Source organism: Pezoporus flaviventris, unplaced genomic scaffold (genome assembly GCF_033815535.1).
Source record: "Pezoporus flaviventris isolate CSIRO_AGI_PZ_B2104156 unplaced genomic scaffold, CSIRO_AGI_Pfla_v1 ptg000063l, whole genome shotgun sequence".
In the NCBI taxonomy this organism is placed as follows: domain Eukaryota; kingdom Metazoa; phylum Chordata; class Aves; order Psittaciformes; family Psittacidae; genus Pezoporus; species Pezoporus flaviventris.
The window spans coordinates 6,810,089-6,833,109 of NW_026892611.1; the positions used below are offsets into that span (position 1 = coordinate 6,810,089).

Consider the following 23,021-nt stretch of genomic DNA (forward strand, 5'->3'; position numbering starts at 1 on the left):
ACTTGGAGCAACCTGCTCTAGTGGAAGGTGTCCCTGCCCATGGCAGGGGGTTGGAACTGGGTGAGCTTTAAGGTCCCTTCCAACACAAACCATTCCCTGACTCTATGAAAATCATAAATAGTGAAGAACTTCATCAGATGGAAATATTTTCCTTGTTCAGAAGCTGGTTAAACTCAGGCAACCAAAATCGCTTCTGTGCCTTTCCAAGTCTGGGGTGGCAGGAGGCCACACATGAGAGGTCTTGGGGGGGATCTCGCTCCTTGGGGAGCCTGAACCCTCCTTCCTGCTTAATTCAAACCTGCTTCTGCTCCAGAGCCAGCATGACTCTGGCGCATGGGTCTCTGATGCTCGCAAGGGCTGGTTCCATCTGTCACTGCTGTAGTTTGGTACCACTCCTCCAGCAGCTCTGTGGGTAGTTTTATGCCTTTGATCTAAATGAGATGAAGCATTAAAACATTTCAAACCTCTTGGTTTCAAGCAGCGTTGACACTAAGGGTTTTATTGAGCAGCCAAAGCACAGCAAGGGCTGTCCAGGGGTGCCCTCCTGCACTTACTCTTACTTATAAATGCTATTTATCAATAATATACATAATAAAATAAGTACTTTTAAGAGCAAGGCAACACTTTTTATTTTTATTTAAAAAGGCCTTGATGGCAGGAATATAGTGTAAAAATCATTGGAAAAACTAAAAGGCATTGATACATATTGGAATATACACTTTTTACATAAATTACATTTATTTATTTATTCTTTCATTTGAGGTTCTTATTCAGTATTGAGGTCTAATAGTTTATAGGTCCTGGGATCTGGACGTTTAGACCACCATAGTCTAACATGTACATGTTCATGGGCCATTGCTGAAAGAGAGGGAGAGAAAAAGAAGGCAAAAGTCTCTGTTAGGACACAACACAAAACCATGCATACATCAAATCTCTGAGACGTTCCAACACGGGCTGTTGCTCCCACTTTCCAAATTAGAGAAAAGAACCAACCCCAAACCAAAACACCACCAGCAAAGCTGACAACAAAACCGTCTTATAGTTCTCTCTTGTAAAAATTACTCTTATTTTTTAAAAGCATTTGGTATCATCCACAACCAAAGCCAAGCCCTGAGAGGAGCAACTGATGCATCCCCCTATTGCATTTCCTATTTTCACAGGATTGATGTGGGAAAGCCCTGAGGGGTGGTGGGTGCTTTGCTCTGCTGACCTCTCCCAGCCAAACCCAGCAGGCAAAGGCAGCCCCAAAGGCGCGTCCCCTCCTTCTCCAAACCTGGTTGTGCTATTTTACATCACACTTAATAGTGTTTGTCAGGCAGAGGGTGGTGGTGTCAGTTCGAGGAGAGCAGAGAGCAGCATCCTGAAGCAGAAAGATAGGCAGGCAGTAACCCCCCTAATATTTGGAAGGCTTTACCACAAGTGAGATCTGATTTGTTGATGTCGTAGACTCCATATTGGAAGAGGAGGAAGAGGAAGAGGAGGAAGAAGAAGATACTGAGTACCCTTCGGAAATCCTCTTCCGCTTCCTTTTGGGAACGCTGGTGTCTTTGTCTGCAAGGAGAGGGAAGGCATGAGGTATCTGAGCCCTGCAAGTGGAACCCATCCCACTGCTCCAATCTTGTCTCCCACTGAACATCCCCCTGCATTGATCTGTTGTACCACTGTCAGTGACACAGACCGAGCCTCCACGACCTGGCACAGAGCTGCCATCTTTCCTCAGCAATGGCAAAGAAAATCCACAAAACAAGTGTATCCCAAACTCCAGCAGTTACAGAGCCTGATATCTGACAGACTTGTGTCTGTGCAGAGTATTTTGGGACCATGAAGGTGCCAGCTGTGATCATACACCTGTATGTATCTGCATATATGATATGCCCATATATATCTGCATATATAAACTGTCTCGTCCACCTCTTTTTACATCACATTGTAGGCATGCTCTGCCTTGCCAGCTCTCCCTTCTCTAGCCACCTATTTTCATAAAACTAATAAGATCCTAATTATCTCTGGGGTTGCTAATTCTGACACATTTGATTAAAACTGGCTGAGATTTATTGGGGAGGATAGGACAGAGACAAACTCATTCCCAGCGATCACAGAAACCTTGTTTCCTTAGAAGCTCAACTGCTAAATGATGGCTCAAATTAAGGGCTTTAACTAGTGAATAAATTGCTCATGGCGAGTAAATTGCTAATGGGAAAGGGATAATCAAATCCTGCAGAATATGCTGGAAGTTTGGAGTCTAACAACCCAGTCTCCCCACAGCTCATAGAAGAGGAATTGTTTAAAGGACGGTTTGCTCCGGAACAGATGCTGAGCCTGCATGTTCTTTTTCCAGACAGGATCTTTCCCCAGCCTCCCCTGGGGATCCCCATCACTGTTTGCCCTTATGTTCTCTCTGCCACAGGGCAGGGAAAGCCACGGTTATTCCTTAGCCCTCCCCTTACCTGTTTGTTTGGCCTCGGTGCAGATTTCAGCAAATGGCCTGTGTAAGAGACAAGGGGTGAGAGCAGGTGGACGCTGTTGTTTCTCCTCTATGTCCAGACCCCAACCCTGAGCTGCCTCCTCCAACACCCCCCTGTGCAAAGGGGGGACATGGAGCCTCTCCCACTGCTCCCCAGAGGGAAGAAACCTGGAATAACTCAGCTGAGTCTCTGAGCCATCCCACTATCTGCCCCCATGTTGTGCCCCTTCCCAGCATCATCATCTCAAACTGCACAAGAACAAGGGGATAAACTGGCCCCGCTAATGCTTTGCTGTGCCCACCCATGGCCAAGCATCTCCATGTGGCACAGAACAGTGGATGCTGGGCATGGAGCAGGGGATGGAGCAGGGAATGGAGCAGGTTGTCTGTGGGTACTGGGTGGCTTGGCCGTGCTCCGGTGGCCCCGTGGTGACTTACCCCACTCCTGGCTGGAAAAGCAAGAGCAATGTTTAAAGAACAGAAACCTTCCCTGGTTGCAGAGCTGGGGGAACTTACTGGAGCTGGTTTACAATCACCATCCGGATGCTCTCCCGTGCCTTCAGGATCTTCTCCAGCCGATGGATGTCATAGGTATTGGGGTTTCTGAAAGGGATATCGTCTGGCAACCCGGTAATCGCCATAGTGTCAGGACTGTCCCTGATGAGTTTATAGGGCACCATGACAGGCCGGTTCAAGCCCAGAGCCTCTCCTGTAATGGCAGAGCAGAGGATAACGTGCCAGCTTTATCCCACAGGGCTCCGGATCCAAAAAACTGAAGGGCCAAGAGCCTTGGGAGGACTCTGGGAAACCATAGTTGTGGTGATGCTTGACCTTTGCTGCAGCCGCATCCTACCCAGCTGTTTCACATCTGCCTGCCCAATTTATGGCATGCGCCATTAGTCTCCGCTTAGGATCCTGCAAGGAGCCTCAGGTGTGGGCTGTTTTACAGCACCAGCACTTGGACACCCATTTTTCCTCCATGCAGAGCACATCCATCACCACGCTTCCACCACCCTATAGCGGAGCCAGCAGTACCAGTGTGGGAGACAGCCCAGGAGAGAGGGCAAATGAGACAGATTTGCCCATCTCTTCTTGCCTCCAGCTGGCAAGAGATTTGGGGTCACTGGGGTGGAGATCAGATCCATTGCTCACCATCGCATCACATCCCTCCTGCCCATTTTTTGAATCACTTTGGCCTCCACAATATCCTATGGCAGTGAAATACCACAATATAGAATCCCAGACTGGTTTGGGTTGGAAGGGACCTTAAAGCTCATCCTGTTCCAACATCCTGCCACAGGCAAGGACACCTTCCACTAGACGAGGTTGCTCCAAGCCCCATCCAACTTGGCCTTGAGCACTGCCAGGGATGGGGAAGCCATTCCTTGCTGCATTAAAACTACCTTCTTCTGCACAATTTAATCTTACTGCCCACCTCTCTGGGTACTCCTTTAGTTCTGCATCGGGGGAGCACTAAACATCCCTTCTGTACAGTCCTGGTTGTAAGAGCCTGCTCTCACCTCGCATCTCTGCAGTCCCCAAACCTGAGCTGCCTCTCAGCCACATTTCTGGCTTTCCTTGCAGGGAGCTCACCCCTGGAGCCCACCTGGCATCTTCTGCTCCATAAACAGTGCCAGGACCACAGGAGTGCAGGGGTCTGCTGTGGGCTCTGCCCCCACATGTGGTGAGTGCTGCTGAGCCAGGGTGGATGGGGATGCTCAGAGCATGGGCAGCACCTTCCCCAGGAAGCTGAACCCGTATGCTGGTACCTCCAGCAGATCTGCCCCCAAAGCAGCTCATAGCCCACGTAGTGAGTAGCACCCTGAAATAAACAGAGTCTGTGGGCAGGGTGAGTAGCCTTGACAAGGGGAGACTTGAGAAAGGAGGGAAATGGCATTCCTTGCCGCTCTGCTATCATTTCAGCTATTTTCTTTCTCCTTCAGGCAGTTATGGAGGGAGGCAAGACACTACACTGAAGGTGCCACTGAGCTGCCATGGCCCAGCTCCACAGCCCTGGGCAGTCACAGGTTGAGAAATGACCCCCAGCACTTAACCAGCTGTGCCCAAACAGCAGTGAGGGGACAGCCACGAGCAGTGGTACCACAGGGATGAAATGGTGACACCAGCTGGGGCCACGCATCTTGCAGCTGGCTCCATGCAGCTGCTGATCCCACTGTGCCTGTTCCCAGCGATGGGAGGGAGGAGGAGCTTGCTTGGCAGCACAAGGAGCCTGCAAACAGCATTTTCAAATCTTCTCCAGTCTCCTGACCTCCTTTCCTACTGCGGCTCCAGCAATCTTTTCCCCAGCCACACTCACTGCGGCTCCAGCCCTGCTCCCAGCACACACACCATGGCTCACACCAGCTCAGGACAGCATCAGGACTGACAGCAGACTGCACAAATCCTGCTCCTTGGCTGCGTTTTCCCATCCTCCCTCCCCTCGCCAAGGATGAGCTGTCAACAGGAAGGTCACGGTCCCACCTGTTGGGAGCGAGACATGGAACGTCCCTAGGGACAGGCTGTAACGTGAAGCAGTGGGATGAAACCTGCGCTGCAGCAGGCTGCCGTGTGCCCAGCCTATAAATAGAGGTCTTCAGTCAAATTAATTTTAACTCTGGCTGCTGTCAGCAAAACCAGACTGGTTTGGTGATGCGTGAGAAGGGAGACTCACCGTATTTTTCATTGAAAAGCTCTTTCACTTGCTCCCGGAGAATCACCTTCTCTCCGAGCCTGTTGGCATCGTCCTCATCTGCAAAGCAGAAAAAGGACAGAGAATAACATATCCCGTTTCTTTCTGAGCCCCTGGAAGCCCCATCCCATGACCATGTCTCTCTCCCTCTGCCCCAGCCTGGGGATACCTCAGAGGTGGCTGCACCTTTTAGAGCCGTGCAGAGCAGCTATAAAATGCTGCCAAATCTGCGCTTGCCACGTGCTGCCATGGCTGAGAGCATTTTACATCCACTTCGTGGTGCTGTAAATGACTGCAAAAATATGCAAAGCAACAGAGACTCAGGCCCTCAGTGCCACAAATGCTCCCACAAGTGATATCAAGGAATGAGATAGCACTTTTATAGCTGGGCTCCTAAGTACAGCATTGTTTTATAATATGCCATATAATCAGCTTGGCTTTACTAGCTTTCTTAATTATCCTCATCGTGCCGAACAATTTCCTCTGTTCTCTCATTTCAAATGATGTGCCTATGTGTCTGGAGAGATTTCTCCTGGCTATTCAGCATCCTCAGGGGGCTCCAGGAAAAATTGCTGGGGGCAGTACTGGCTCCCTTTGATGCTTTCTCACCCCTGCAGGCATAAAGCACTAAGTGAATGAACCCTATCTGCCCCTTTCTGGGGTCACCCCTCCAGCCCCAAGCTGGCCAGGGTGCCCAGCGCAGGGCTGGTGCAGTGGGGTGTCCTCCCAGCAAGAAGGGATCACCACCACAAGCCTCACCACACTCAAAGCAGGCATTTTGACCCAGGCTGGCATGGATGGAGATCAAGGATGGTTATTTACAGCACCAAGGTCAGCCCTGCAAACCTCAGCATGAAGGATCTGAGCATCCTCTGCCTTGAGTCTGCAGCTACTTGATTTGATTTTGAACAACCACATGATTTTGGGTCTAAGCAAACACATGGCTTGCAGTTTTGTTTTAAATACAAGGTGAAAACCTGATGTGAGTCCCTGCCTGCACAGAGCCCAGCAGAAATCACATCTGGCCTTGCCACCCCACCACTGAGGGTGCTGCAGAGAAGCTGGCACTGTTCAGTCTCCACACCCTGCTACTGCAGAGTATGGCCTCAAAAATGGCTCCTCTCCACCTGGACAACATTAATTTTATCAGGATATAACTAGGAAAAGGAAAAAGGAGAAGTTTCTGCAAAAGAACCTCAGGGCCAAGTTGTGCTTCAAAACCAGAAATGGCAACAAAGCAGCTTGAATGGGAGGGAGCAATAAATAAATAAATAAATCAAAATCAAAATCACATAAATGTTGCCAAGGAGCCCTGGTTTCAAGAACCAAGACCTTGCCTTGTGGTTCTGCTCGTGAGGCCATGGCAAGCCAGCGGGGCAAACCCTGCGGGCTCCCTCTGTGACTTCCTTGTCATTGATGCTCAGTTTCTGGGCTGTGGATACACACCCATGCGGATGTGTAGATGGTAGCAGACAAAGAAACACCAAAAGTCTGTGTTCTCACTCGTTTAGTTCTCTGGGGCTGCAAAACGCAGCAGCTCTTTCCCTTCCGCTCATGCCCCGAGAGACCCAAGTGCAAGAAATGAGATCCCAAGGGGGTGATTTTTCCACCTTGTGGTGGGCAGAACTCCCTAATTTCCATCCAAGGACACAAACAAATCCCACAGAAAACATGGAACTGAGCACACACAACAGAGAAGCCAGAGAGGATCTGGCTGGTGGCACCGCTTCCTGGGGACCTGCCCCTTCATCCCCAGGCGGCTCTCCAGGCAAGAGACTTCATCTTGCTTTGGGAAGTAATCGACTCAGGGAAGCCACTGGCACCCGTGGAATGTGCTGAGTTCTTCCCATAAGCAGGTTTATGCATGCTGCTGGTTCAGCTCTGAGTTATTTTACATATATATATATATATTTAATTTTACAAAGTAGCCAGTTGATTGACTTATTTCTTCCCCAATCCTACTTGTCTGAAGCAAGGGCCCCTACACTCCACAGGCACTTATACACCGGTGGCCACATTCTTAAAGCACCATTTTCTCTTTTCCAATAGGACTCCAATAGGAGGGTAGATTTGGATTAGAACTTAAGAAATTCTTCCCTGTAATGCACTGGCACAGGGTGCCCAGAGAAGCTGTGGCTGCCCCATCCCTGGCAGTGTTCAAGGCCAGGTTGGACACAGGGGCTTGGAGCAACCTGCTCTAGTGGAAGCTGTCCCTGCCCATGGCAGGGGGTTGGAACTGGGTGAGCTTTAAGCTTCTAACCCAAACCAGTCTGGGATTCTGTGACTTGTTAGAGCTCAACATTTCTTATTGAAATACCAAGTCACATTTAGCAGTTATTAAAAATAGGGTTTAGGTGTCTGTTGCTGACAACAGGATCCAAACCACCACCTATTCTTCTAGTGACTTTATCAAACCACAACAAAACCAAATCCAAGGTATAACACGGATAAACAATGGTTCTGTCTGGGTTCATGATGCCACGTGCAGTGCCCTGATCTCAGTGGTGAAGCCATGGCATGGCCGGGCAGGGTACCTGGGAGAGCCTTCCTCTTCCCATGCCACCACCAGCATCCCAAGGTGCTGCTCCAGGCCATGCATATCCTCCACCTGGCCAGCAAGCCAAGTAACAACCTTCTGCTATCCCAACACCCAGCACATAGCCCATTTCATCAGGAAAACAGCCACTGCCCAACACATCCCAACCGGGAAAGCAGCTCAGGTCCCTTCTTTGGGCAATCACAATCATGTCAAGGAAACATGCAGCTGGCTGCTTACAGCGGTTAGGATCTGGCCCTGAATCTTAAGAGGATAAAAACACACCTATTCCACCCCCCCCCCCCCCCCAGCTTCAATGGGTGCAATTCAATTACATCCCTGTGTAAATCCAGAATAAATCTGCTGACTTTGCTGAGGCTATTCCACAGTAACTCAGGATTAAATACAGTTAGAATTAGCTCAACATATGCATGTTTTCAAAGCAGAGCTATAAACTTGCAGGAGCAGGCAATTACCATCTAGACACGCAGCCAGAATCCCAGCTAATGGGACTAAAGCTGGATCTGCCAGAGCACAATGTGCCCTTAGATACGCAGGTGAGCTATGCTTTAACCCTGTAAATGAGTATATATGTTAAATCTCTTACATGACTACACCCTAACCCTGGCCCAGGGTAGGTACTAAAGCAAAGCAAAAAACCTCCAACCCAAATCTTTGCAAGCTCTCCTTGTGAATGGCAAGTGGATTTTTTAACAAATTAATTGATCGGATTCATGGATAAACAGGATAATGCGGCAGGTTGGCTTGGCTGGAGCAGAACCAGCACCGATGCCCAGGGACTACAGCAACAGTGCTTAGAAATGCGGAGGGGATTTATAACAACAATAAAATACTGTTAAACAAATCCTGCATCGCTCAGTTCTTGGTATCACAGGGAAGCAGAGCAGAGAGGAAAAAACAATACCTGAAATTTGGGGGTTTAAGACACTTTCATTCCCAAATTAAAACGCAAGTGCATTTCTTGTCTGCTACCATCTACGATACATCAACTGAGCTACGTACCATTCAAGGCAGCGTAGGCTTTTTCCAAGGATGTTATCCGTCTAGGGGCTACAGTGCAAGTTAAAAGAACACAAAAAAAAAAAAGGAGAGAGAAAGAAAAAGAGAGCCATGAGTGCTGCAGCTTGGTTTTGTGGTCACAAATAAAAGCAAAACCCAGGATGACACTGTCCCTAAGAGTGTAAATTCCTCCGGTCCTGAGGCCCCTTGGTACAGAGATGCTTTCAGTAGCTAAATAACTGCCTGGTGAGCTGGGAGGGCAGGCTGGGCTCTCCATCCGCACCAGGGACCTGTTTCGGGATGTGCTTGAGCCCACAAGCATCCCTCAAGCTACACTTTACACCTGAGCAGATTGAGGTCCACACGTGCTCAGGGAATTGAAGCATTTACGGTCCCTGCCAAAGCAGCAGTAGTTGTGCTGCACAGCCACACCAGTGCCTGAGGAGGTAAACTATGTGAGGTTCAAGCAGATGAAAAGCAAACAGGGAAATTGTGTCAGATCTGCAGCAATGGGGGAAAATGGGAGATAAAGGGATCCCTAAGGAGAGGCTGGCACTCACCACCGACTCCAAAGAGACATGATATCAAAAAGAAATGAATTTCCTGGGGAAAAGCAGCAGAAACAGGGCTAGGACAAGGATTTGCATCATGGGCAAAAGGAGGAATGAAGTGGCTCATTATGACAAAGCTGGCAAGGAGGATGGGGGCTGTGGGTGACAGCACCAGGGTGAGGAAAGGGGCTCAGCGGGGAGGCTCTTGCTGCTTCTTGCTCTTGCTGCAAACAGGGGTTTGCATGGGGCAGCTGGAGGCACTGAAGTTTTGTGCAGCTCATGGTGAGCTGGGGCGCTGAGCCAGACCCTGCACTGTAGGCACACAAGTCCTGCTCTAAGTGGCTGGTGGCTGCAGCAGGACCCAGACAGAAAATAAGTGATGCTGCCCGTCGCCTGGGTCCCTCACATTGCTGTGTGACACCCTACGGGCAGCACCCACTGCACAAAATGTTCAGGTTAATACGCAGTGAAAAGGGGAAGAGATGCAGATGGGTCATGCTAGCAAAGCCAGGGTACAGTCCAAGCCTAGAAAGAACAAGACCTTGGCAGAGCTCCCATCAAGCAAGAATGCAGGCAAGAGCATGGCAGGAGCGCAGGCAGATTGCAGGCAGGCAGAAGCAAGGAACAGAAGCATGCAGCAGCATCTTTCCAACACGAAACAAACATTTGAGGGAGGGCAGCCCAGCTTTTCATTTGGTTAATGGCAACTCAAAGGTGAAGGTTTCAAGGTGCCGTTATCAAATCATGCTGCTTAAGAAAGATAATTAACATTTCTTCTCCTGGGAACCCACATGTGCTGCTCAGCCTGAACCATGGGAGGCATCACCAGGCTCACAGCCATGATGCGATGTATGGAGTAAGTGCATCCCTCATTTTGGACCACAGCCGGGATGGAGAGCTACCCAGCTTGCTATGTGTTGAGAACCCTGAAAAATGGGGGGATTTGGGGTCTCTGAAGGACACAGCAGGATACGAGGCTGGCAGGGAGCGGGGTGGAAGCAAGAGCAAAGCAAACACGAGGGGTGGGATGAGCTGGAGCAACGGTCTTGTGTTCTCATTGGATGCTACTCACGCAAACGAAAGGGAAAAGGAGACAAAAAATAAGCAAAGAAAAAGGTATTTGGAATCACAAAGATGCTTTGAAGCCATTCACACTACCTGCTTGAATCTTCACCTTCAGACTGGAAACACCAGCTGTACACTAAAGAATTCATTCACCCCATTAACAGGAAGGTGGATCAGAAGGAAACATAACCTGGCTGCTCCCATAGGAGTTAAACACTAGGGCTCGGGGATGAAGGGAGGGGAGCAGGGACTTCAAAAAACAACCCGGTGATGGAGCAAGACGCACTCAACTTCCATCACTGCCCCACCAAGCACTTCCCTCTTTTTTTGTCTTGCTAGGAGTTTCTAAGGCAAGGCACATCTCATCAAAGTCTTGAGGATTGTGCTCTTGTGATTAAAAAAAAAAAATATACATCTAAAAAGGATGCCTGGATGTGTGGTTTTCTTAATTAAAGAACACTGCCTGCCCTACTTTATTAATTGGAGTATGGGAAATAATCTATCAGGGTGGTAGGGAGCTTGGGGAATAGGACAGATGGAGCTGGTGTACATTTTCAATCAAAGCACATAAAAATTAATATACAGAAAGATTGTTTGTGTGTGTGCTACATTACTTATGCTTGATTTTATTTTTTTTCCAAAGGCTCAAATTAAGCCTGTTTTGTATCTCTGTGCCTCAGGAAAGAAGAAAAGCGCTGCGTTTATAGCGCTGGAGCTTCACCCCTGCTCGCTTACTTCTGGTTTAATGCTGGAAGATCATTCAGAAAGGGGTTTTGAAGGTCTCTTCTGCAAAGCAGAGATCAGTGATAGGGAGAAAAGAAACCGGGAATCAAAAGGAAGCTCTCTGGGTGCCAGGAGGGCTGTGATCCTGGGTTAAGGCCCCTGGGGAGACACCAGTGAAGTTCTGGCAGAGGCACTGGTGACCCAGTGCCATCATCCCACCTTTGAAAGGCTTCAAATCTGTATTACACAAGGGAGTTGCAGCCACTGACCTCCTCCAGGCACTGGGGAGCACCACTAGCTTTAGTTTACCAAAAACCAGCCTCATTCCCTGCCCCCAAAAACCACCTTCTTCTGCAAACAGCATCCCTGCAGACCCCCATCCACCTCTGTGCTAGCAGCCTCACCACCGGCCATTGCGACCCATTGAGGGGAGATACTGTCTCAAGAGAGAAATTATGATTACCTTGAGAAAAAAGCATGTGAGGTGCTCAGATTATACTGAAATCCTTTTAGCTGTTTCTGTCACACTTACAAAATGGGTGTCCCCAGAAAGGGAGAGGAGGAGGCCGGTCCGCTGCAGTCCGGCAGTTATCTGGGATGCTCTTTGCAATGCAGGAGGTGCACAACTTGTTTAAAGCAAATGAAACCCCATAATTTAACCTAAGGGCAACTAAAATCACATCAAAGTGATATTAAATTTCGCTTTTCCCTTAAACTGTGTGCTTTTCATGCAATTTTTGGCCAAAATAATCCACAAAACCCATAACTTCCCTTGTATGGATAGTCATCTCCTGGGCTTTCCAGCTTTTAGACACCTTTGCAATGCCAGCCTGCTTGGGAGTAACTATTGCTTGCATTTTAACGCTCCTCGGCGAAAAGTGATTTTCATTGATTTTGCCTCAATGCCAAGCACGCACTTCTGCTGCTGCTCTTCATTTTACATGGCAAGACTTTACTACACAAGTCTGAGGTAAAAAGAACACTCTTAAATTTAAATTTTTAATGATCTGTGGCTATTTGAAAATCATTAATTTTGTTAAGGCAGATGAAGAGCGATCAAAGCCAAGGCAGTGAATGTACCACTGCACTGCCACCATCCACTTCACTGTAATGGGATGGAAAAGCAGATGAGAGGTTAATTGCTGTCAATGGGGATTTTTTGTGGGGCAAAATACAAACAGCTTTTTTCTTGAGGAGACATTCTGGTGGTAGAAAATAATTATAAGTCCTGGAATTGTCTCTGGGGATTTAGCAAATATATGAAATAGTCTATAACAAATTGAGATGTCAAGCAGTCACCTGTGACTGCTCTCATTTAAAACCCCTGTGGAAGGAGAGGGCATGAAGCACTCAGCCCAGCAGGGATGCTGCAACCTCCTCCCGAGCTCTCTCAGGTACCACAATACACAGAATAAAATATGTCTGTGTGTTTGTGCCGGCATGGGCCAGGCTGTGGTGGGAGCGTTCAGCTGGAGAAGGAGGTAAAAAGAAAATCAATTTCCTCTACATCTCTATTTAGCAGGCTGCGCTTCCCAGCCAGCTGGCAGGTTGAAGTATTTGCCTTCTGATGTGCTCCTTTGTTAATGGTGTGATTTGTGTCAGATCAGCGTCTCTTAACATAATTATACCGATCACAGCGGAGGGACGAGAAGACAAGATGCGGCTGGAGGAGCAGATACATCCCCAGCTTGCTCCGCTGTTATAGCCGTGTAATTCCATGGAAAAGCAGAGTTCTGCATTTCTGAGGGCTCCTTTAAGGCCTTGCCAATGCAAGTCAGCATCTTGCTGCTTAGGACCAAGGGACAGGAAATCTCAGGCCAAAATTCACAGAGGTCTCAGGAGACCTCCCCATCACCTGGGCCGGGCCATACACAGGGATGCAGGGGGTCAACACATGGACCATGCCCTGGACTGAATCTCTCAGACAGCTTCACCTTTTGTTAGGGCCCGCTCGGGTGTCTAACACCTTTTTGCTGTTCCAACTAAGGGCATATAAATGTTTTCCTCTCTGTCATATCTGTCTTCCCCAAATTGCGCCATCCTCATGGAAGCTGGCCAAGAAAATGGGAAGCCATCAATAAAAGTGACAACATTTTTTGCATCCATCTGTGCTCTTCCAACAGTTGTAATTACAGACATTTAGAACTGAGGCAGGTTTTTACCCACATTTCTGATAGCAGTTCTCTTTGCTGGGCAGCCTAGAAGCGAGAGACAGAGCTACTGCAGCAAGGCACAGGGAAGGACACGTCTCCGGGTGGTGGTTTCCACAGTTTGCTATGGAGCAAACCCCATCCTCCCCTCTCCACGTTGCTCCTGGTGTATCTCCACATGGGATGCCCACAAGCTGGAGAGGGATTACACTGCCGTACTGCTGGAGCTCAATGCAGACCTGTGGTTAACCACCTCCTTCCTACGACTCTCCCTTGCCACTGAACCCGCCAGCTCACTGCAACATTAATTTATTTTAAGAAAATGCTGAAGAAAGCAGGTGCTTTCTTAAATACAGCACACAGATCCCTGCCCTAGATTAGCTCCTGAAAAATGCTGTCATTTCAAGGGAACAGCAGCAGTACCGAGGGGTGATGCTGTTTCAGTCAGGGGCACTTCAATAAATGCACCAAACACCAACAAAACCGAAGCAGGAAGCCCAGGAAAGTGAGGTCAGCCTTCCTCCAGCTGAATTCTTGTTCACCATCCACAGCTCACGACTCCCTGACCACCACTAAACAGTTATCATATACAGTGCTTAAACAAAAAGGCATCATCTCTTACCGGGTTTGGGGATGAGTCCTTGAAAAGGCCTGTGAAAAAATAAGGAAAAAAGGAGTTTTAAAATGAAAAGCCACGTGGAAGCCAGCACACCCAGACTGAGCATCCTTCTGAGGCACGGGGCAGGTCGGGGATCAGCCTGTCCTTTGTATGCTGTACCATGACTGGTGCAGGACCATCAGGAGCTCTGCAGGGACAGGGTCCTTATGGCCGTGCTCAGGGCAGCACATGCCTGGTGGGCAAGACAGGCAGCATGGCCCAGTGAGAAGGTGATGGAGCCACTCTTAAAACCAGGTTTTTTCCCTGACACTGATTAAGTGCCTTTCCCTTCAAACCTGCGTCCATCCCCTTTGGCTGCAAAACCCACGGGACCCTGCCACGAATGGGCAGTGGGTTTCTGCCAAAGCATTAGCTGCCGACTTAACTGCTGTCTAAGGGGCTGGCAATGTGTACAGCCCTACCCCAGTGGGGCTGGCAATGCTGGGGGTGCTGTTCCCTCCTCTCCCCCTCCTGCTTGGCAGTGTGACACCTCTCACCACGTACCTTGTCACGGTGAACTTGATTTTATCGGCGACAGCCAATATCCTCTCCAGGTTCTGCGAGCCGAAGGTGCACGGCTTCCTGAAGGGGATCCCGGGGGGCAGCCCCTCTATAATCACTGACCCCGGGTTGCTCTTGATCCGCTTGTATGGCACTTGCACGGGGTATTTAATCCCCAAGGCCTCACCTGCGAGAGAGAAGTGAGCAGTAAGTAAGCAGTAAACACGTGGGATGCCACTTCCACCCCTGCTCTGGCTCCATCCCAATGCATTGGGACATTCTTTGGAGGTAACTCTGTAGGCACATTCCTTCTCTGAGGTCTGGCTGCAGGATGGAGGCTACACATTTCCTTGCAAGTAATTGGTCTTGTGGGTACCTGAGAAACACATGAGTCTCACCCATGCCTGGGAAATGGGGATAACAGCATTTCCCTTCCCTGACTGATCAAGATGCTGGGCAGGGAGGCTGCAGAGTGCCCCGCAGAGCCCGGGTAGATGCCCTAGTGACAGGAGAAGCATCACCTACTTGTCCTCCAGTGCTCTCTATCATGGACTCCGCCAAGCACTTGCAGGAAAGAGCACTAATTCCCAGACCCACCATTCCCTCTGAGGTGCAGCCACTCAATGGGGAGGTGAGAGAAAGCACCAGGCAAGGAGGAATTGAGAGGAGGGATAGGGAGAAAATAGTAGAAGGGGATAAGAAGAGAATATGAAGAACTTCCCCCCTGGTTTCTCACCATATTTCTTATTGAACAGGTCCTGTACTTGCTCCCGCAGTGTGTTAGCGATGTCTATTCTGGAAAGTCTGGCATCATAATTTTCTGTGAAATAAAGAAACAATTATGGACTTCTGCTGGTAAATTAAAAGGCACTCTGTGACTTTTAAGTAATGCCATTTTCTAATTATAGGAAAGTCCTTATCTTGCAATTAGCTAATCTCTGGAGTGGGCCATTCAAAGTCCTTAAAAATAATCTAAACAGAAATACGGCGTTTTTTTTTCCCCTGCCTGTTTGCTAAGAATAAAAGCGGCACGAAATCGAAGATTCAGTTGTGATAATTACTAGTGTTAAAACAAATCACACTCCAAAGCCTCTCTGAAAAGCCAAAGCCTGTGAAAAGCCCCTGTCCCTCCCTGCAAGCCCTTGCAGGCCGTGATGGCCCCGGAAAGGGGATATTCGAGCAGGGCAGTGCTTGCTCCCCAGCCCATGGGCTTCTCACCATTGCTTCTCCCCTCAGTGGAGCCACCATGGCGGGATCAGTGTTTATACAAACATCACCCAGGTGGAAAAAGCCCCAGAAAAGGCAAACCCTGAGGCTTGGAAACTTCATTATGTGTCTCCCAAGGTCAGACGGCGAGATAAGCAAAGCTGGTTTAATTAGGGCACCATCGCTGAGCTTCTTCCTTGGACCTATGGGCCTGCCCGCCCTGTCTTCTGGTTGCCTGTCCTTCCTACCCAACATCTCCTCCTCTCTTTTCCCCTCTTCTCCTCCCTCCCATCCCTGCCCTGCTCCTCTGCCAACACACTAAGCCTCAACACCCCATAGCCACCCCTTTCCATCTCTTTGCTCTACGCAGCCCCTACAACCATGAGGGCTCTGCCTCACCCCCCACCCCAGATGCCTCCATGCCCTCACCTTGAAAGCCCTGCCTCTTCACAGCATCCTCCAGCAGCACCTCGCTTGAGTCCCTCTCGCCGGTGGCTGTTACAGGGGACAAAAGAGGAATTAGGACTCATGGTGCTGCCACATGGGATGCACAGGACAGGGGGTTCCAGCCATAAACCGAGGAGGGGAGGGAAGGCAAGAGAAGGAAAACGCTCTCACTCCTCTCCTACCTAGTCCTTAACGGCCCGGCTGCCGGGCGTCTCGCAGCCTACCTTTGGCTGCCGGGCTGTCCGACGCCGGCTCCTTCACGCCCTCCGTCAGCAGCTCCGGTCTGGAAAACAGGATGAAGCAGAGGGCACGTGAGTGAGCTCCCAGCCAGCGGCACCCCGCTGCTCCAGCAGCCCCCGGGATAACGCTCCCACAGCCACAAACCGCTGCCCGTGTCTGCCTCATGCCATTTGAAAGCTCCTGCAATGCAGCAGGGGAACTTTGGACGTAATTTTTACGCCAACAGACTCTTTAGTGAGCTGACACAACGCTCCCTGGGACGAGATTAAGCTGGAGATGGCTGAGCAGCTTAAGTGAGCAGCTACATGAGGTCCATGTCTCGTGGGGATGGGAGATGCTGAGCACAGCTGCTTTCAACACACAACTGCCCTCAAAATTGTCACTTGGGTATCCAACGCTAAAAGTGCACAGCGAGGAGGTATCAGGGCTCATTACAAGCTGTGCAGAAGCTGCGTCACAGAGAACTGGGTCTGGGATGGGAGAAACTCCAACTGGGATGGCCTGGGAGCTGCTGGTCTGACGCCACAAAACCTCCAAGCTCTCAACGCTCATCTTCTGTTTCAGGCCCCCACCACACAGGTTGTGCTAGCTCTCTCCTCTGCAAGGGAGCCAGAGTCAGCATTTGGGTGGGAAACCCCCCAGAACACCTAAAGACATTTCTAAATCCATCTCTGCTCCCTCTCTGAGGGCAATGCCGTTGTGTTAGGTTGGTCTTGGCTTCTCAGAGTCTTCCACCAGCTCCTATGACACCCTCTGCTCCCCAGCACAAGGACAGCATCCTCCCTGATGCCCACAGCATCCCATGTGCACGTTTCGACCTCAGCTGGAGCCACTTCCTATAGGAAAACCCTCTGGGGCTCCCAATGCCTCTTCTTGCCCCATACCTGGGCTCTTCGAAGGTTAAAAGCTCTGGTTCCTTCACCTACCCTGGATGTTTCCTGCTGCTGTGGCCAAACCTTTGCAAAAGTGAGTTAAAACCCCAAAAGACACCAAGGGAGAGATGACAACACCATCGCTGCCTCTCAGGGATGGTCCAACAAGGCAACAACCCTTGGTGGCTTCTAATCAAGTATATTTATTGAAGGTGACAAAGTGATGGATGCTCTCCAGGACGCTGCACAGCAGCAGGAGCTCCAAGCAGGAACATCCTCTCCATGGGACGGCCACTCCACCCGCCTTACCTTTTAATGACAAACTGGATGTTGTTGCTCGCTTGCAAGATCTTCTTGAGCTTCGCAATCCCAAAGCAGTTGGGGCGCCGCAGCAAGATGCCCTCTGGCAAGCCCACGACAAAGAGGTCCTCAGGGTACATCAGGAACTTGGAGTAGGGAACTCTGACCGGCTCTGATATTCCTATGGCTTTCGCTGCATGGACATAGAATGTCATTAGTTTGCTGGACCTCCACATTGAGTCAAAGCAGCAGTGACATGTTGCCAGTGGGAAGGTTGAACTGGTTTCTGGGGTGTTTGTTGTTACTCTGTGGCTGGTGGAGATGTCCCTGACGCTGGTGGACACAAGAGGAAGCATGGAGCCAGGCAGCCACCTGAAGCTGGCTTCAGAATTTGCTGTATTAACACAGCCTGCCTTTTGGTGGCACAAATAAGGGGGCTTTCTATAAAGCTTGCAAGCACCTCTCCACAAGGCAATGGGACCCCACGTCCAGACCTCATGGATGTCCCTCTGCTAGATGAAGGAAAAGAACGTGCCTGGGGGCTGAAAGCCACAGCAGCAACTCCTGGGCTACAGCCAGCGAAAAGGCATCAAAGAAACCAAGGGGGAAGAGTTGCAATAACAAGGCCCAGGGAGATTTCAAATGCATTTGTAAGCCCAGCAGATAGCAAATGAACAAATTAGATTACACCTTTACTCAGCTGCTGGTTTGGAAACGGCAGGTGACATTTCTGAGCAATTAGGAGCTCCCCACGGCCGAGGCCGGTGCTCAGCATGATGTGTGTGTGTTAACGACCATCTTACCGTATCTTGTGTTGAACAAAATCTCGACTTGTTTCCTCAAATGACTTAAAACATCTCCTATACCGTCTGAAATAGAGAAAGAAGGAAAGAAGAAAAAAGAAAAGGAGAGAAATGCTCTGAGAAAGCAGCTTCCTCTGGGGTAGGCAATGCACAGCACAGGTGAACAGCCCCTGAGCTCTGTCAGAGCTGGCTGTGCACTCTTCATGCCTCCCAAATCAGTGCCAATCGCTGGCAGCTGCGTCCAAGCTCATCCCTGAGCAAGGAAAGGCAGCATTGCTCCTGCCACAGTGGTGTGATAACAGCAAGGAGGCAAAAAAATAGGGGGAAAAGTAAATCTGGGCAAGAGCGGGGAGGACTGAGCCCAGGAACATGGCAGCGCCCTTCTGTGCTGAGCCTTTTTGGAGGCAGAATGCTTTGCTGATGATGTAGGAAACCCACAAAACCCAACCCAAAATACTTCTGTGTTTATCCAGCTTTCCAAAACTTGCTATGATGGGCAATGCTCAGGGTTCAACATTCACTCACCTGATCCCTCCATCTGTTTTTCTTCATGTCGCGACTCCTCACTGGGCCCCTTTTCTGTCCCTAATGAGGAAGGGGAGGGTTAGCAAAAGCAAAACCAGACCAGCCATGAGCAGAAGTTCTCCAGGTCCCCTGCAGTCACCCAACTGCCCCTTCAGCTCCCTAAGCTCTGAGCATTCCCCCCAGGACAGGCTCGGGCTGGTTAGCATCATGCCAGGAGCTGCATAAGCAGGATAAACCCATCTCTACATCCTAGAGGTATGCTTGCCCTTCAGTGTGGGCTTCCTGGGAGAGATCCAGCACCCAGCAGGAGCAAAGGCAGGCACAGTGCTGGCACCATTCCCCCAGGTAAATCCCAGTCATGAGCTGGGGTTTGCAGCATGCTGGGGATGGAGAGGGCCTGGGATGGGGTGGCAGTGCCAGAAAAGCCACCAAGTTGTCTACTGGAGCTCCCAGCTGGGCTGATTGAGGCCATGACAGTGGAAGTGGGTCTACCTCCATCACCTTGGCTCATAAATGGCTTCACTCATTTTGGACACATGCACAACCTCTCGTGTCCCCATGCACGGGATCTCCTACATCTTCATTTCTGGTACCTGCCACTGTTTCTATGACGTAGCTGGGCTCCTCCGAGGGCACGTGCGCGGGCACTGGGTCGTGCATCTCATCCGAGCCAGGCGATGGGTCTGCAGACAAAACCCCATGGGCAGCTTTTATATGGGGGAAAACCATCCCCACAACAGGGTTCAGAGGGTCTGGGCCCATTAGTAAGGGCTGAGCGAAGGGCACCCTGCTCCCAGGAGCCTCACACACTATGGCTCCACATCAGGAGCAGCTTCGGGGGTGCATTTGCCTTCTTCTTCTCTGGGACCAACCGGAGCTTGTCCCTGAAACACACCCAACCTCTCAGCCCAAAGGAGGAAAAATCTCTTCCTAACCTCTGTGGAAGGTGAAGAGCAAAAATAGTTCAAAACTATTTACTTGGCTTAATTCCAGCAAGACACTCAATTTTGGCTTAAAAAGCTAATGCTGTTTGACTTGGCCACTCCACTGGGGAAAGCCATTCCACTAATGCTGCCCTCCTCCATAAAATCATACCTCCTTGGTTTCCCTTACGTAATCTGCATGCCCTCTTCATTTAAACCCACCTCCCCTAATGCTGGGCTCTCCAACACCCTCAAAGAGCTCTCCAAATTCAGCTTTAAATAAACCTCCAGCTAGTTTAAATACTTCAATCAGGTCACTTCTTAATCATCACCTCACAGGATAAATAATCCAAATTTCATCAATTTCTCCCTGTAGGTGAGCACCTCTTTTCTATTAATCCTCCTCCCTGCCCTCAGCTGTACTCCCTCTGATTGAACTCGAGCTTCAAACAAGGTAAGAAAAGGTAGACTCTGGTCTTGAAGCATGGTCTACCCGGCACCAAAGCGGTAACACCTCCTCCTCCTCCTCACACAGCCCGCCGGCTCACCACGTATTAGCTTTCTTCTCTTCCATTAGCTGCCAAGCTGAAAATTAAAATGTTTGATCTACCACTATACTTTGTTCCTTCTCTTCCCGCTATATTAACTGTAGGTTAAGTCCATTCTACAATAAACCTGGAGTGACTCCCAAATATCACTGCAGTAAGGGGACTGTGAGAGCTTGGGTGCAACAGAGATTGCACCGGTGCGCTGGGGCTGGGCATCACTGCTGACCCCAGCATCGCTTGCCCTTGGGCACACTGGGAGTCCTGTGGCTGCCCTCATTCTGGTGAGATTATTAATTAATGTTTGTAAAGCACACTGCAGATGCAGACTGCTAACTAGCCACTCATTAAACTCTGAGGATCATCCTACCATTTGCTGTGCTGTCCAGGTCAGGTAAGTGGAAAATGACTCCCAGCTGCCCCTCAAGCACCCCACTGCTCGTCTCCATCACCACCGACCTCTCTAGGGGTACTCATCAGTGCTGCCAATTCCAACATGTTTTCAGCACGTGTTTAAGATTAAACTTGTTCTTACGACCTCTTCCCAACCAGGCTGTTTTTCTAACTTAAGGACCTCATCCAAAAACATCCTGCACTTGATACCTGGGATCCTCCAAGCCCGTGCGTGAAGGAAAGCAGCAAACCAGGCTCACTTTCTCCAGGGGAAAGGCAAGATAGAAAAGCAACGAAGGAGAAAGAAACAACAAAGAACCCTAAAACATCCTCCACTGCCCCCAGGAAACCACCTCGTTCCCAATACGCCCCTAAAAATGACTTTCAGTGAAGGAAGATCATTACTGGGCACGGGAGGACCTTCTGTGCTGGGAGATACCCTGCAAACACCTCTTCTCAAAGCAAAATGCTGAGACAACGTGGTAGCCCTGCCTGCACAGAGGCCACTGCACACAGCCGGTATCCCCGAACCTACCTGGCACTGTGATCTGGATGATGTCCTCCTCTGGCTCGATTTTGATCTGCCTGATCCCACCCAGCTCTCCTGAGGTACCTACCAGGGAAAGGCAATGGAAGGCAATCACCAACAGGAACCAGCAACGTGCCATGTCTGCCCGCCAGTGTAGGCAGGGAAACCACGACCAGCTGCCACTGTAGTGCTAGCAGCAACAAGGCTTTGGGTAAGTAGCCCAGTGGCATCAAGCTAACGGCAAGGAGGTATCCAAAGGGCACCCATGGGCATGGCCTCTGTTGCTGCCCTTAAACCAGCTGCCAGCCCTCATTATGTGCTCATTTCTTGGCTTTCTTCACTTAAAATGAACGGGGTCACCAAGAAGCTTTCATGGGGATGCAGGAGCCATCTCCAGTGGGCACTCCAGGCATATTTAATGCTCCCAAATTCTTGCCTGGGGCATGCCCATTGGCAAACCCGTGCTCTGGGAGGGCTGACTGCAGCCACATCCCATCAGAATGCAGCATGGTTTGAAGCCAGCTGCCCCAGGAGGATGCTACATGTGGTGTTCAGCCCAGCTGCCTCTTATCTCCAGATCAGTCTCCCCACTTGGAGTAGGACTGATCCACCACAAGGGGCTGAGTCACAGATTGCAGCTTGGGCGGGCAGGATAAGGAGGCTCCGTGTGGCATTTCAGTGCTTGGACCAAGCACATAAACCTGGGGAAAAGCATTTCCTTCTCACTTGCAGGGGTCAGAGCACTGACACCACTGAGTCCTCGTGACCCAATTGTGGTGGCTTTCAGGGAGAAGGGAACACAGAGACTAAAGACTTCCCTTAGCTTTGCATTCAGTAACATGCTCAAGTCTCATTATTTCACTTTCGGGACCCAGCTGAAGGGTCACAGGGTAAGAGCCTTCATCTCTGCTTCTATCAAATGGGAATAAAGTCCTTATAGAACTATGCCATGGGGCAAACAGGTAACTGGTGCTGCACATCCAAATTACTTTGCAGGCAGCTTTCTCTTTGCCCTCCTCCCCATACCACTATTTTGCAAGAGAAAATGAATTATTCCTCACCTGGTTCACAGCTTTCAGACACACTACACTTCTCGGACCTGGAAGGGAAAGGCAGACAAGAGAAGTGGTCAAAGAGAGAGCTTCAAACCCAGTGGTGAGCATAGGACTGGCCCTGGCAGGAGGGAGAAACCCTGCAGCCCCTGTGATGCCAGGCAAGGGCTGTGGAGAGGTCCCTGGGGACACTGCACTCACGGTCCCAGCAGTGGCACAGCATCTGTGGCTGCAAGGAAAAGCCACAGCCTGCAGGTTTCTCTGCAAATAATCCCTGCTCCCAAACCCTTCCTGCTGCTGCACCACTGCTGGTCGCAGCCCTGCCTCTACACACTGATGGATGTAACTGCAGCAGAGAGTTCCTGAAAGCAAGAGGGGTTTTAAGCCCAAAACCTGGCTGACTCCAACCCTTTGCAGCAGAGAGGAGTGCATAAAGCATCATTACAATGTGGTTACTCATGGAGCTAAAGCAAATAGGGAGGAAGGAAAAAAAGTCAATTGATTTGGTAAATATTTATTCTGCTCAAAGCTTTTCTCCCCTGAAAACTGGGCACTATCCCAAACTCACGTCTGCAGTTAACTTCACATGCCTAGGAATTTACAGAAGGTGTTCAGCATCCAAATGAGATTATTTTGCATTCTCAGGACACATTTGCTGTCTGTCTCTCTCTTAAACAAGAACAACCAATGCTCTTTGGCACTAAGGAACAGCACTGGAAAAACACGCTTCTCCATGATGCTGGTCCTTTGGGGGGAAGGAAAACCCTTCTGAGCCAGCGCCACATCCCTGCTGGCTCAGGGGAGATGTTCAAAAGCACTTCTCTCACCT

The 23,021-nt window shown here is 49.9% G+C and overlaps 1 protein-coding gene across 5 annotated transcripts in view; it reads right to left on the reverse strand.

Annotated features, from left to right (window-relative positions):
• Positions 1-471: 471 nt before the first annotated feature.
• GTF2IRD1 (GTF2I repeat domain containing 1) overlaps positions 472-23,021 on the reverse strand; it is a 63,392-nt gene continuing 40,842 nt past the window's right edge. Inside the window, exons 12-28 of one of the 5 annotated variants that reach the window (XM_061470359.1) lie at positions 22,202-22,239; positions 21,147-21,224; positions 19,344-19,433; positions 18,751-18,810; positions 18,226-18,291; positions 17,432-17,615; positions 16,235-16,293; positions 15,993-16,058; positions 15,094-15,177; positions 14,361-14,544; positions 13,821-13,849; positions 8,713-8,760; positions 5,136-5,213; positions 2,981-3,173; positions 2,448-2,485; positions 1,496-1,551; positions 472-858 (exon numbers count right to left, since the gene is read on the reverse strand). In XM_061470359.1, the coding sequence (XP_061326343.1) occupies positions 784-858; positions 1,496-1,551; positions 2,448-2,485; positions 2,981-3,173; positions 5,136-5,213; positions 8,713-8,760; positions 13,821-13,849; positions 14,361-14,544; positions 15,094-15,177; positions 15,993-16,058; positions 16,235-16,293; positions 17,432-17,615; positions 18,226-18,291; positions 18,751-18,810; positions 19,344-19,433; positions 21,147-21,224; positions 22,202-22,239 (1,426 nt within the window). In that variant the 3' untranslated portion in view covers positions 472-783. Of the gene's footprint in view, positions 859-1,414; positions 1,552-2,447; positions 2,486-2,980; positions 3,174-5,135; positions 5,214-8,712; positions 8,761-13,820; positions 13,850-14,360; positions 14,545-15,093; positions 15,178-15,992; positions 16,059-16,234; positions 16,294-17,431; positions 17,616-18,225; positions 18,292-18,750; positions 18,811-19,343; positions 19,434-21,146; positions 21,225-22,201; positions 22,240-23,021 lie in introns of all 5 variants that reach the window. The other 4 variants (XM_061470357.1, XM_061470356.1, XM_061470358.1 and 1 more) reach the window with 4 other exon arrangements.